Raw genomic sequence first — 13,834 nt, forward strand, 5'->3', positions numbered from 1 at the left:
TATGAGAAAACAACTAATTTTGTGTGATATTATAGTATATTTTTTTCCGTGTAAATTAGGCCCTGTCCCCTTATTTCAACATTAAAAATGCTGAAAACACAATATCCTTGATCAAATTTTAACCTTCTTTGTATTTAAATTTTAAATGAGCGAAAATTTAAGATTTTCAAATCTTTGAAATTTGTCCATCACAGAACTTTTGAAAAGTCAAAATCATACATATCTTTAAAAAATTTATTTATTTTATACATGTATACTGTCAAAATCAGAAGCAGGCTGAGAAATGAATTCTAAAGAGGTGTTAAATATTTCCATAAGTAAAGTCCGAAAGCCCACCTTTCCATATTATGGATCAAAAGTCAGAAAGTACAACATTCCCAAGTTCCACTTGCCAAAAAGCCAACGAGACTGCATTATGGATCACAGGTACAAAAGCCAAACAACCTAAAATTTCAGTTGTCTGAAGGCCACAAACGTCTGGCAGATTTTGAAATATTTTTTCCTTCGTGCGAAACACGGTGTCATAGCTAATCATCCAAAAAATGTGCAAGCTGATTTACATAAGAATTTTTTACTTGTGTTTATTTTCAGCAATTGGCAGAAGAAAAAAAATATTCCTGGGGCAAAATACAAATGTGTTTACATTCTTTCGTTTCTTTTTATGCATCATTTTATTAAATGCAATTCCATTCAAAGAATTCCAAATTGTATAGCTTTTACCTCTGTCGTTAAAATTGTTGCTTTGTTCGTAGAACCATCAGTGTTCATTCTTTTGTTGAATTTTTTAATTTTATTTCAGCTAATTTTTGTTGAAAAAAGAGATGATTTGTTTCTGATTGTTTTAGTTCGGATAAGGATTGATCCAAGGGAAGAAAATTCAACTACAAGACTAGTAAATTAGTAACCCAAGTTATGCTTGTATAATCTACTTGAGAATTTTTTTAAAAGAAGGCTTCATGAGTAAAAGGAGGACACCCAGTTCAATTCATTTCCTTAAAAAAAACAAAAACATACCAACGAGGACCTTCCACAAACAATATTTCAATCATTCCTTCTTATTTTCATCCATTCCTTTGCAGAAAAACAAGGAAGATAATATATATGAATTGAAACTGAAAGAATGTCAATGCGTTTCTTTCTTTTTTCTCAAACACTAAATATTTCATTTCTCCAATCCCCTCCACATGTTTCTTTTTTATTGCCAGGACAGTTTATATAGCATTCATTGTCAGAACGTCTGTTCCAGAATTTGATATGATGTCCACAGAAACAGGCCGAGCCATGCTGCAAAAAAGAATATAACGACGAAATTAACAAAATGACTTCAGAGTTTCGATAAGTGTATTCCCCCACTCTAGATCTGTAAAGAATATTTTTCCATTGAAACAAAGTATGATAAAATATTTGTTAGCTTTTAAATTTAGGCTTCGATAATTAATCTTTTACGTTTGTATCAAAGCTTAAGATATTGTAAATTAAGGCATCAAAGTGTTTTATACGTATATATATATATATATATGTATACATATATTTTTTTTACGCTTTTCAATTCATAAATGCACTCCAAATTTTACAGCATTTGTTCTGAAATTAAAGATTTCGAGGTTCAAAATCGTAAAGAAATAAAATAATTGCGTTCTTTAGTAAAATTTCAAACCAAAGTACATGAATCAAAGTACAATCTTATCCATAGTAATGTTTTGTTTTTTTTTAAAAAAAGGCAGGTTTTATCTACATTCTGCAGAATTTAGATCTCCATTTCCCTTACTTGCGTCTTTATTCCTAATTAATAAATTCATCTGTTTGTGAAATTGAATTCAAATGTTATAACAGCGAAGACAACGTCTTGTTTATTTAATATTGAGGATTTTTAGATTAGAATTAACTTTACAAGTCCGTTTTCTCATCTAGCATTTCAAATGTAATTTTTTTTTCTTTTTTTTGCAAAGAGGATCATTTTGAACAATTACAAATGTTAAATGTCCTTGATGATTAATAATGGGAAAAAACCAAGAAACACATATAAACGGCAACATTACTTGAAGTCCAATGTATTTGAATTCTTTATCAATTTCCAGGCAGTGGTCTCTGCAAACAGATGCGTCCATATTTTGAAGTCTGTGGTAATTTCCAGGGTCAAAGGATCGCGTCTCGTTGTCTTCGAAACACCCAAGTCTTTTGCCTATGAAAGCATCTAAATAAATGTATTTTGCCTCGCATTCATCAATTCATTAACTTAAAAAAAAATTATTTATGACAGCAATTTTCTCTTTCTATGTAAATTTTTTTTTGAAACTATGACATGAATCTTAGTCATGAAAAAAAAATATTAAGAATATTTTTGACTGATTTTTTTTAGCAGTTGCTACTTTATCAATGGATCCATATACACTAGGCAAAATTGCTAACGCACCACTTACAAATCTTTTTTTTTGTGAATTGAACATTTGCCTAATCGGTATTAGTATATAATATGTAATTGAATTATTCTTCTTGGGATGGAAGTAATAACGCTTCGCTATTATCCTAATTAGGATGAAGAGTTGAATATAGCCTGAAACGTTTAAATAACGTAGAATTTCTCTCTAATTTCATGCATGATGTCATATTGAGGACGGATATTTATCTCTAATGGAAATTAAATGAAAATAACTATTTTTCTACAAAATATTAAGGCGCAAGAAGGATATGTAGATAATGAACAGTATTCAATCTCAAAGTCCATAAAGCAATACAAAACAAGGGCAGAGCAAACACGGACCTCCGAAACATCAGAGGTGGGATCAGGTGCCATGCAACAATATCACTAACATCAACATGGGCCTGCTGTGCTGGATAGTGTTGTTCCTGTACGTATGCGGAATGAACTGTTGGGCTTCTTAATTTCGACCTAATCAGCAGCTCATATATTAAAGAAAACTTTCTCAACAATTAATCAAAATTCTGCTTATTTATATCATTTAGGTGCAGTATCTTCCTGTGTACTTCCATGAAAATACGTGATTCTCTGTCGTAGCCTCAACCTTTTACGCTTACGTCAACATTGTAAGTCGATAAAGAAAACTATAAGACTTGAGACAAAGGCAATACATGGCATTAAAGGGCTTCGGAGCCATAAAGATCCCAAATAAATAGATTATTTCATCAATTCTAAGCAGAAATCGTTTGTTGGTAGTTTTGATATATGCCCAAACCCCTTAATCAAAGGTTACTAGAATTTCATTTTAGAACTTTGTTTTAAAATGTATTGATATCAGAAAAGATGTAAGTAATTTTTTTTAAGATGTGTAATCCCATATTTCTAATTGAAAAAGATCACTTTTGTGGAATTGATGGAAATAATTGGATTCGTAAGATGAATTCTACTTCCATTTAGAAAATGCTTTCAAAACAGAAGAAAAAATTACTTGCTGGGGCCTTATAAGAATACGTGTACATGTATATAGTAATAAGTATAAGTCCCATGCATTCATGCCTACATGTTACCTATTTTTTGTAATTATTTGTATTCATTTACCCCAGTTGGGGACACTTTCTTAATAACACTTACGATATCATATTCCTATGTATCCGATATATGCTTGGGAAAATCATATAAATAATCGAGTTTATTCCACGAGAAGTTTAACTGAAAGAAAACATTGATTATGTTTGTATAAAGTAAAACCTATTTAAAACGAACACGGATATAGCGAAGTTATTCTGGATCCCCAGCTATTTAAATCTAATGATTTCCTGATATGAACATAACGAATTACGGACATAGCAAAGTAATTTCGTACGTCTTTATAACCGAGTTGTTCTATTATTCGGGTATATTACATGAGATGAACTTACCGAGAAATAGTTGATGACGTTTTGCGCTCAATATCGTTATTTAAATTTAAATAAATCCATCGCACATTTTTTCACAGATTTGCACAAATTAATCCAAAGTAATCATCATTAATCACTTGTCCTAGACTTCTCAATGCAAACATATTTTATAATTTCTACCTATAATCACGGGTTTAAATCGTAGTTTATTTCAAAAGTATAATTTTCGTCAGTATTCTGAAAAAGCAGAATTTGAATCAAAGCTATCAAAGCAGAATATTTCAAATATTCGGACATTAAGAATTTAAAATTACAATATTAAGACATGCGCATTTTAAAATACAATTCTGCATTTCAATCACTTGGAAATAAGGTCTAAAGGTCAGTAACTCTCTCCATCCTTACTAATACAACTCTGCATTCACCTGATGTAGTATTTTCATTTTTGACGTCATTCATGCAAGCCTTAACAAACCTGCGTGTTTTGTTCAAGCACATTCAAATTAAAGGGTTAATGATCAAGCAGTATCTATTTTTATATGACAGATACAATGACCTTTTCAGAAAAATCAATTTATCATTGAATCAAATGCTTATTGACGTATTTCATACTGATTGTCAGTCCATTATTTTTACATCGAATTGACGACCGGAATTTCCGTTACTTCCCGATCATGACAAGGAGCCGCTCAGCGCATGGCGGATGTGACCGGTCGGTAGAAGATGCTCAATCTTCAGTGGCACTTGATACCGACTCTTGTGGTGTGGGGGTCCGTGTTTGTTCAAACCTTTATTTGTAATTTTCAATGGACATTTTAACTCGAATACTGCTCTCTATGTCCACATTTTTCATATATCAATAATTAATGTTTTTCACCTTGGGTACATTTCATCTTAAAAGAAAAAATAAGTAAAATTGATTCATGTATTCTGATAATTACCATTACAAACCATATTACTGTTCCATTTACCGTTCCCGTTACATATGAATATCCCATTTCCGGTTTGGTTGTACTCGTCAGTACATTTTACATGTATTCGTCGTTTAATACCAATGCCGTCCCACGTTTCCACACTTTCAGCTGATATCTTCCTGGTGAATGGAGGCCCACAATCTATTTTGTCATATGTATTATAATAAACTAATACGATTAAAAAAATCAAATCCTACATGAACAAAAATTAAAAACAGTTCATTATCAAATTATAACAAATACGCAGATTGAAGCGTAATTACTTAATGAGAACTTTAATTATACATGTAATTCTTTTTTTAAAAGTATTTTAGAAAATCCCAATCTTTCAACTGGCATTAAAACGTCATAAATATTATACATGTAGATAATATGGAAGAATGCGCTAGGCAATGGACCAAGCAAGAAAAATATCTTGACACTTTGTCAGGATGCATTAAATTTAAAAGAGATACCGGTTTGTTGAAATTTCGCATTAAGAACAGTACAAAAACAAATCTCTTCTTCTGTGTTTAATAATTCAGAGGTGAAAAAAGGATTAGACAGATTATAAAATGCACTAGTCCCAGTTGATGAAACAGGTAACATCGTTTTTCTTTTAAATGGTATAAGAACGAAGTGTAGTGTAAAGTCCTGAAATGCCAACCACTGGCAAAATTCTACAGTTCTAGGAAGTGTTTGGACCATTCGGCAAAAGCTTATCAGATATCTTTAATGCTCTGCAAATTATAAGGGATCGCAGTTCTTTTTCCGTTTTTTTAGGTATGTCAGGGACATCAAAGATAGAAGGATTGGAAACATCGGATAAATTGGGCATAACGGACATGACATACTATGCAAATTATCCCATGTTTTCAATTTCCGCTGTGATTTTTTTTCTCTAATGACACACCTTATTGTCAATGAACATTGTTATATCTTGTAACTACGAATAGTATATACACTGAACCAAACTTCAAAGTGTTCACCGAGCATTGTTTTAAGTTTTGAAGAACAAATGCATACAATAAATAATTTCTTTAATTCATGTTTAATGATGCATATTTAAGTTCGATTCTGCGTAAATTTCATGCAAGTATCTCCTCAGAATTTTAAGCAAAGTGTCAAGGACATATGTGCCTTTAAAATGAAAATTCACACAAAAAAACTCTCTATGGAGTAAGACCACCACTTGCTCTAATTACTACAAGACAATGTTAAATGTTGGATACCATGAACCCCTAAATAGAAGATTGATCCGTCTGCTGTCACACCTACTGCATAGATCTTTCCAAACCGTTGAAATTGTGTGGAGGGGGGGGGGGGAGCTTTGACATTCCTTAAAAAAATCCCATATGTGTTCAATGGGGTTCAGATCCGGGAAATTGACAGTATATCATCACACAGATGCCTTTTGGTCAATACCTTAGGTTGTTTAGAACATACGCGCACCGCTATAAGGATGATTCAGACTGTTTGAGCTGATATCAGACTGTCACAGGCACCGATTTCCTACCATTTCCATATTGAAATTGTTTTCGTGTGTCTTAGATTGTTATGGGACAATTTAACATTCTTTTAACCTGGTGTGACGCGAAATTTTGGCCTCAGACGAAGATCAAGGTCACTTCCGGTTTGGTTAAATTTTGTCCAAAACTTTCAAATTGTGATTGGCGATAAAAAAAAATGATGTACAGCCTATAGAAAAATGTGTTTAAATGGGTTTTCAAACTGGTTGTCAATTCTTAAAAGTAATATCAAGGACAATTAAACACTAAAATGGAAGTGAATAAAATATGGTGCAAGGATGGTCCAGATATCAACATTCCATAGTCATTTTGCCAATGTTTTGTGTTTTTTGTTTTTTAAGTGAAAGCAGTTTTTTTAAAATTTGATAATGATCACAAAAAGGTGCTAATTACACAAAACACGTTCCGCAAAGTACAGATTTATCGTTTTTAAGCTTCGTCACGGAACATTGGTTTTCATTGGTGATATTTTATTTTCTTTCTGCAATTGTTGAGAAGACTCATTTGTTGTAATAATTTGAAAATATCATACCATTCTATAAAGTAGTTTTTAAATAAATGCTTTTATTAAAGTGAACACTTAGAAGTTTTGTTAAATGTATAAAGTGAAAATACCTGATAACTGACATGTAGCAGTACGTCCAATCATTATACATTTTTCATTGATTCCACATTGTTTGTTCGAACAGGGACCTGTTACATTCTGTAATAATATCAACAAGTTAGTTTCAACTTTCTTCTTGCTTTTTTTTTTGGCAGACCTGTCTACCCTTCCGTAATTTTCCCGATTTCTTTTTTAATAATATTACACAGCATACCATGAGTATATTGTCTTTACGCTTTGAAATATTTTACCTAAATTAATCAATATAAAGATTAACCTTGAAGTTCAAAAATGGCGATTTTTAATGTACACATGTTGAATAATACTAATTTTAGAGGGATGCAGTTCTTTTAAGATATGATAAATACCGATACAAAAAAACAATAAATCAAACAACACCTGATATTAATTTGATGTAAAAACCAAAATACTTAAATAGATATAGAGATATAATGATTTCAAAATTTATAAAACTGAGTCTATTTTATAAAGTAAATTGACCTTGTACCAATCCCGCCGTTCACTGTAGACCCATTCTGTTCCTTCTACCAATCTCCCTGGTGCAGTGGTCCTGTCTTCATAGTGAAGTTCACAGTAATTGGCTGCTCTATAATAACTGACTGATTGACATCGAGTAGTTCTAAGACATTCTTTAACGCAGTCTAAAATGCTAAGCTCAACATAGGAGTTTATCATACATTTTTCTAGTCGAAATCCATATTGTAATTTAGAATAGCCTGTAACTAAACTTCCAATGGAAAGATAAGGTATTCTGAACAAACTATACAAGATCATCATACGTGCTAGATTACACATCCTTCTCCGGACACTTATAACTCAAAAAGCAGACTGATCAAAATATTTCTTTCAAAAATCGATTTGTTCTGTTTGAAAATCAGATAAGTTAAGTTCACTTATGTATCAATTTTGATCCATGAATTATTGATTGTAATTCCAAAGTAAGACTTCATTTGCGTTTACCTGCTCAGATTGCTTCAATTAACCAGAGTTATGTTTTTAATATTTAAACTGAATCCTTTTTTCAAGATGCAATCTTTTCTTCTCTTTGCATCCTGAATTTAAAAAGAAAAAGAAATACTGATGTCAGGAGTGATATTTAAGACAAAAGACATGCACATTAAATATTCATGTTATCCGACCTAGTACTGTTACTTATTTTTGTAGAAATTATTGCATGCATTAAAATCGTAAATGGCTCTCTTTTGCCCACACGATCCCAGACGTCACTTTTAAAATAATACACAGAAATTTCATTAAAATTTATGTATAAATAACTCTTTTGTCTGGAAAACGCAACACCAACGACGTCAAAACGTTTAGTTGAGTTTCTTATAATTTGATCAGGAATTGTACGTCTTTTAAATTCCGTCGAAGCATAATTTCGAACAATAAACACCGATCATAAAATCTACTGCTCAAATACTAAACAATGCTGTGCTCTTTTCAGTTTGTTGTCATTTGTCTTGGTCTACCAAACTCATCTCCCATCGGACGACCAGTTCTTTTATCTATTAACTCTTTGTAAGAATCTGTGATCAATACATATGTATTGTGTTATTCTTTTGTTTCGTACGAATAGGACCCGGAATCATGAAGCAGACCTAGACTTAAAAGTCAAATTTTCTATCGCCTGTAATTGTTTTATTAACTGTTGATTAAACATTTTAATGTGCAAAAACACAACTTTTCTGAAGCAATGTTAAAAAACATTTGTCAGAATATTCATTTTATTCTCAATTTTACTACAAATTACAAAACGATTACGATGGAAACAAAACAGCTCTGGTAGATTTTTTTTTTTCAATCTGCAAATGCATATGTTTTATTGTTTTACATTTTTAATGAATATAAAAGCACTGTTTTTGTCTAAAAATATACGGGAAAATGTAGTTTAGAATTCAAGAACATTACTTTACTGATATTTTGACACCAAATATAATTAATTATTATCTTTAAATGTATTTCAGCCACAGAATTTAGTTTCGTATTATTCTCCGATTTTCGTCTAATAAAGCCGCTTTTTATTAACATTTTTTTCTCTCGGTACCATGTTAAAGATCTTATTGATATCTTCATAGTTTGTGCTTATACATGTTAACCAGCCTTCATACTAAGATCAAAAACATCTGAACGTCCAATTTTATCATCGTGCCTAAACTTATATAACATAGGGAGAGGGGTTATTCAGGTAGATGGCTGATTCCGATGCTCAACTTGCATTATTTACAAAAGAAAAAGAAAACTCATTTTAATAAACTTGTAGTTCCAGGCTCCAGAATCATTGAACACACGTCGATAATTCAGATTTTCATGGCCTATAAAATGTTAAATATTAAATATTGCATTTATCTCAAACCTTACGGAAAACAATAATTTTGCGATGCAATATGTAAAACAATATTGTCGTGCTTGACCTCTAAGATATCGTGATAAAAATGAAGATTTTGACTTTAATCTCAGATGTCTTATGATCCCGAGACTGGATATTTAGCCCAGTTCTTTTTTATAATTAAGGTTATATTTAATATTTCATGGCTGTAGAGACCGATCATTTCTTACATTTGTGTGTCGTCCGTATGATGCAATGGTTAGAGTGTCTATTTTACAGTAGGGTAAGTCGGGGTAATTTCGACCACGGTTCAATTTCGACCACACAAACACAACACTGCATCATGATTTACGGCATTGCTGAGACAAGTTCTTTAATTCGGTTTTAAAGCAAACTAATTCTAAAATTGGATTTCCAAAAATGATTGCTCATCGCAAAAATGATTTGATCAGAGGTATAACTACATGTGTCACAATATTTTTATCTCTCCAGTTTGACACTCGGAAGTCCGTCTTCAGTGCGCTTGATGTGATCAACGAAAAACAAGAGAGATAACTCGTACGACCTCTTTTTGAGTTAGACAATGTTCAACCTTGTAACAGTTCGAATTAAATTAAAATTATTTGATTATGTTCTTGGGGTATAATAAGTAGATGAATTTCACATTTTTATCTTGGATTTTTCTCAAAAAGCACAAGAGAAGTCCGTTTGAATTTGGTCGAAATTACCCCTACTGTTCTTAAGGACGCGGGGTAATTTCGGCCAGTGACGTAATAAGGGGAAATATGTGTGGGTTATGTTTAACAGCTGAACATTATTCAATGCTGATTTAGATCTTTCAAATAAAATTAAATATTATACTGTACATAATGCACAAAATTCTTTAAAATTTGAAAGAAAATGATGTACGATTAAAAAATATATGAATGCATTGCGATCTACAATGTATCCCTATATTGTCTGAGCACATGGAGCAGAGCGGTGAGGGTGCATTCTCTGATCGATGTAGAGAACTTTACACATGGCGATAGCAATCAAAACGATTTTAAAATCCAAATGAATAAATGAAAATATGCAGAGAGAATTAAATATGATTACAGAATGAAGTTTTTGTATTTTTTATCATACTTGCGAATTTATTTGTTTACAGACAAGATTATGAGGATATCGGAAACCAAGAACCTATAGTTTTAAGAACGTACGATCCATGTACACAAATCCGGCAAATACATGAATATATGTATCAAGCAAGCTGTTTGAGTAAAACACATAAAGAACTGCAACAATATTGAAAGAAAAAAAATGATTTTAAGAAATAAATAGTTTGAGTTTAGGGGGGGGGGGGGGCTTAGAGGAATTTGATTTTGCACACTATTTTCATATGATAGAATATCTCAGGATTTTAAACAATTAACAAAACATATTATTACTTATTTTTATTTTCAAAGCAATTTGAAATACACTGCATTTCAAATAAATTAGTATATATGCTTAAAAGCGTTCAAACCTAAAATACACTTTGATTCTGTTGCATGAGCCCCGGAAAAAGCGAATTGAAATGAAGTACAGTTCGGACTGGACAGTTTAAAAATCTTAAAAAGGAAATTATCTATTGAATAAGAGAAATTTTGTTTGCATAACTACCACATTAGTGATTACAATATAGCATCGTTTGTAAATTAGATTTGGCAAATCCAGAATAATGAATAAGAATGAAGATCTCAAAGGCTGCAATGAAAAACTTATGGTAACCCAACTCATTTTTTTACTAAATCAACAAACATACATGTATATGTAAGTATAATACTGTTAATACATGTAATTAATTTATCTTTAATCTTTTTTTAACAGACACTTATATTTCCTATAGCAGACAGTTTATTTTCTTAGAACATAAATTTTGAATAAAATGCGATAGGTAGAGTTTAATTTCATTGTAAGAGTTATCTTTCCTGTTGATGTTTGTTGTGGTCGAAATTACCCCGAGGCTGGTCGAAATTAACCCAGGCATCATGGTTACTAATTTTTGAACTAATTTTTAAATTTTTTGATATATTTTTAGTTCGTCAAGCATAAAATTTGAAGAAAAAATCAATCTTCTTTACTCCGGATATATTTTGAATTTGTACATTTGAAAACGGTCAAGTTTTGCGGATTGAGAGCCATATGTCAGCATAAGTGGTCGAAATTACCCAAGTTTACCTTAGTGGGTTAAAACGATGATTCGTGTTTTTACATTGCGGGTAAGAAGAGTGATCTTTGGGATGAGACCATATAACCAGATGGCTCGTGTAGCAGTGGTTGCTGGCACGAACTACTTTCAAAAATCCCTCACCGGCTATGAGTGCCGAGAATTTATATATAAATTTTCATTTCTGCACCATCCATTAATGCTAAAATCAAAACACAGTGGTTATATTTTTTCACATAAAAACATGAAATGTGCCCTTGTTCTAAAAATAACGAAAAAAATAGATTCAAACACTACAGGGAAGCCACAAAAGGGTTTCAAAGCTGGACATGTTTTCACATTCCTTCAATTCTGTTGGAGTTGTGTTAAATTTTAAAATACGTTACACTAAGAAATATATGAATTTTATGCTTATTCAAGATATTGACCTGTTTTCTGAACCAAAATTTGCTGAAAATGTAAATAGAAACAACACAACAATGTGCATAAATGAAGAATATATGGAATTTGACATACTTTTTACCTTCCTTTTAGCAATGTATACCCCATTTCTAAGAATCAAAACTTACTTATTTACGAGGGGCGACGATAGGTTTAAGAAATAAAGTCCGCGTTTTCGTGAATGTTGCAGAATAACCTCCGAGGTCGAGAAATGTTGTTTGAAAGATTAAAGCCGAGGCGTTAGCCGAGGCTTTTATATTTCAAACAACATTTCGAGACCGAGGATGTTATTCTGCATCATTCACGACAACAAGGACTTTATTTCTATTCTTCCAAGACCGATAAATACGGCTGATCGTTTCCTCTATAGAGAAACGAATTAGGTCACCATGTCTCGATTACGCTGTTCCATTTAACACCAGAGGTAAAATTTGTTTGCTTACCTGTGTATGGAATGCAGACGATCTGAGCTTTCGTCACATTAAAGATAGCCTTTTATAAATTACAAATTTGTTCGTTATATGTATTGATCAGTTAAAACGAATATACAATGACAAAATCATGTTCCTGTTTTACTGCTAAAATCACGTTGTTTAATGTGTAGGGAGGTCCGTGGAATAGCCCCGCTTAGCTATAAAAACCGACTTCATCAGCAACTTTATGAAATTTACAGTGTTTATTTCCTACAAAGACGACACATCGATGCGGTCTAAACAAGTATTTCATTCTACAGCCAAACATACATTTGTACTGTTTTAATTTGATACATGTTTCTGATCTGATAATTTTTTGATGACGTTCGTGATTTATTGGAGAATAATGTCCGGCGGTTTCCTTTGATGTTTTGAATAAACGTGGTAGAATTCTAATTATTCATTTTTCCATTACTCCTCAACCACAAATCGGAGACAAATAGAAGGCTTTAACCTACCTTTTCCTTAAGTGAACTTTATCATTGCTTCCTTGTTACATTATTTTAAATGCCCGATTCATATTTTCGTGTACTGTAAATCACTTTTTTATTCGCGAGAACTTTATTTTCGCGTAATTACGCGAGACAGTGTGATCCAGAAAATTTAATTTTCGCGTATAATTGTATTCTTTAAGAATTTATAAAGCAATAACCACAACTCGCGAAAATTTTGTCTCGCTAATCAAGAGACAATAACTATCTCGCGAAAATAAGGTGTCGCGAAAATTTAGTGATCTACAGTATTTTCAATGGGTATAATTTTCTTATCGCCATAAGCCTTTTCATGATAAATCTCGCACATGCGCACAAACTCTTCCAGATGGCAAACTTATTTTGTTTACATTGGTACCTTATAACAACTATGTCAAAGCTGGAGAGTTTAAAAAAGTAAATGTGTTACGTACATGTAAGCTCGCTGAAGAGCACAGAACTAATGTTACTTAAAAGAGAAAGGAAAAAATTATTCAGGATTTATTAATATGCCAAACGTCTCCCTCTGTTCTCACACCCATTGTGCAGCAAGATTCAGCTGGAGGTCCCTTGCTAGTACCCTCTCAGGACAGCTTACCACCCTTTAATGTCCTAATTTATGAGTCTCCAGAACATTCTTATATTCCTAAAATAACTTTTACTGATATTTATAACTTTTTTTATTGAAAGACCCACACTGTGTGGTATTACAGTGAAAAGTTTCAAGGGTCTAGACAGATCTGTCAAGCACTTTGAGGCTGATGATGTGCAAGACATTAAAGTATCACAGGTATGGGATAAAATGTCTTTTTTTTAAATATTTATATTATGAACTCTAATAAACTTACATGTCATTTAAGATGTTTATTTTACATGTTTAAAATGCATGTACAATTTACATGTTTGCAAGAAAAGAGATGTGGAGTCAGGATAATTTACAGGCAGTATTTTTTTTAATTAAAACATCTACTGAAATTATTAATGTTATTTATGACAATCGTCCATTT

At 31.9% G+C, this 13,834-nt stretch overlaps 1 protein-coding gene across 1 annotated transcript; it reads right to left on the minus strand.

Moving 5' to 3' along the window:
* Positions 1-220: 220 nt before the first annotated feature.
* Positions 221-7,001, minus strand: LOC134278872 (sialate:O-sulfotransferase 1-like). The gene is made up of 4 exons (XM_062761172.1): positions 6,914-7,001; positions 4,758-4,931; positions 2,040-2,182; positions 221-1,284 (listed from the first exon to the last, which is right to left on the minus strand). Exons 1-4 carry the CDS (start codon positions 6,945-6,947, stop codon positions 1,147-1,149), a joined length of 489 nt encoding a protein of 162 aa, XP_062617156.1. The 5' UTR covers positions 6,948-7,001; the 3' UTR covers positions 221-1,146.
* Positions 7,002-13,834: the final 6,833 nt, after the last annotated feature.

This window comes from Saccostrea cucullata, unplaced genomic scaffold (assembly GCF_032062105.1).
Source record: "Saccostrea cucullata isolate Sc308-1 unplaced genomic scaffold, CSIRO_AGI_Scuc_v1 ctg485, whole genome shotgun sequence".
Lineage (NCBI taxonomy): Eukaryota > Metazoa > Mollusca > Bivalvia > Ostreida > Ostreidae > Saccostrea > Saccostrea cuccullata.

Bases quoted from the DNA above. Each gene is read 5' to 3' on its own strand.
- LOC134278872 (XM_062761172.1), bottom strand. From the start codon at position 6,947: ATGATTGGACGTACTGCTACATGTCAGTTATCAG. The intron at 4,932-6,913 runs GTATTTTCACTT...ATGACAAAATAG, and splicing joins TGCTACATGTCAGTTATCAG to ATTGTGGGCCTCCATTCACC. The intron at 1,285-2,039 runs GTAATGTTGCCG...TCTTTTTTGCAG, and splicing joins TCAAATACATTGGACTTCAA to CATGGCTCGGCCTGTTTCTG.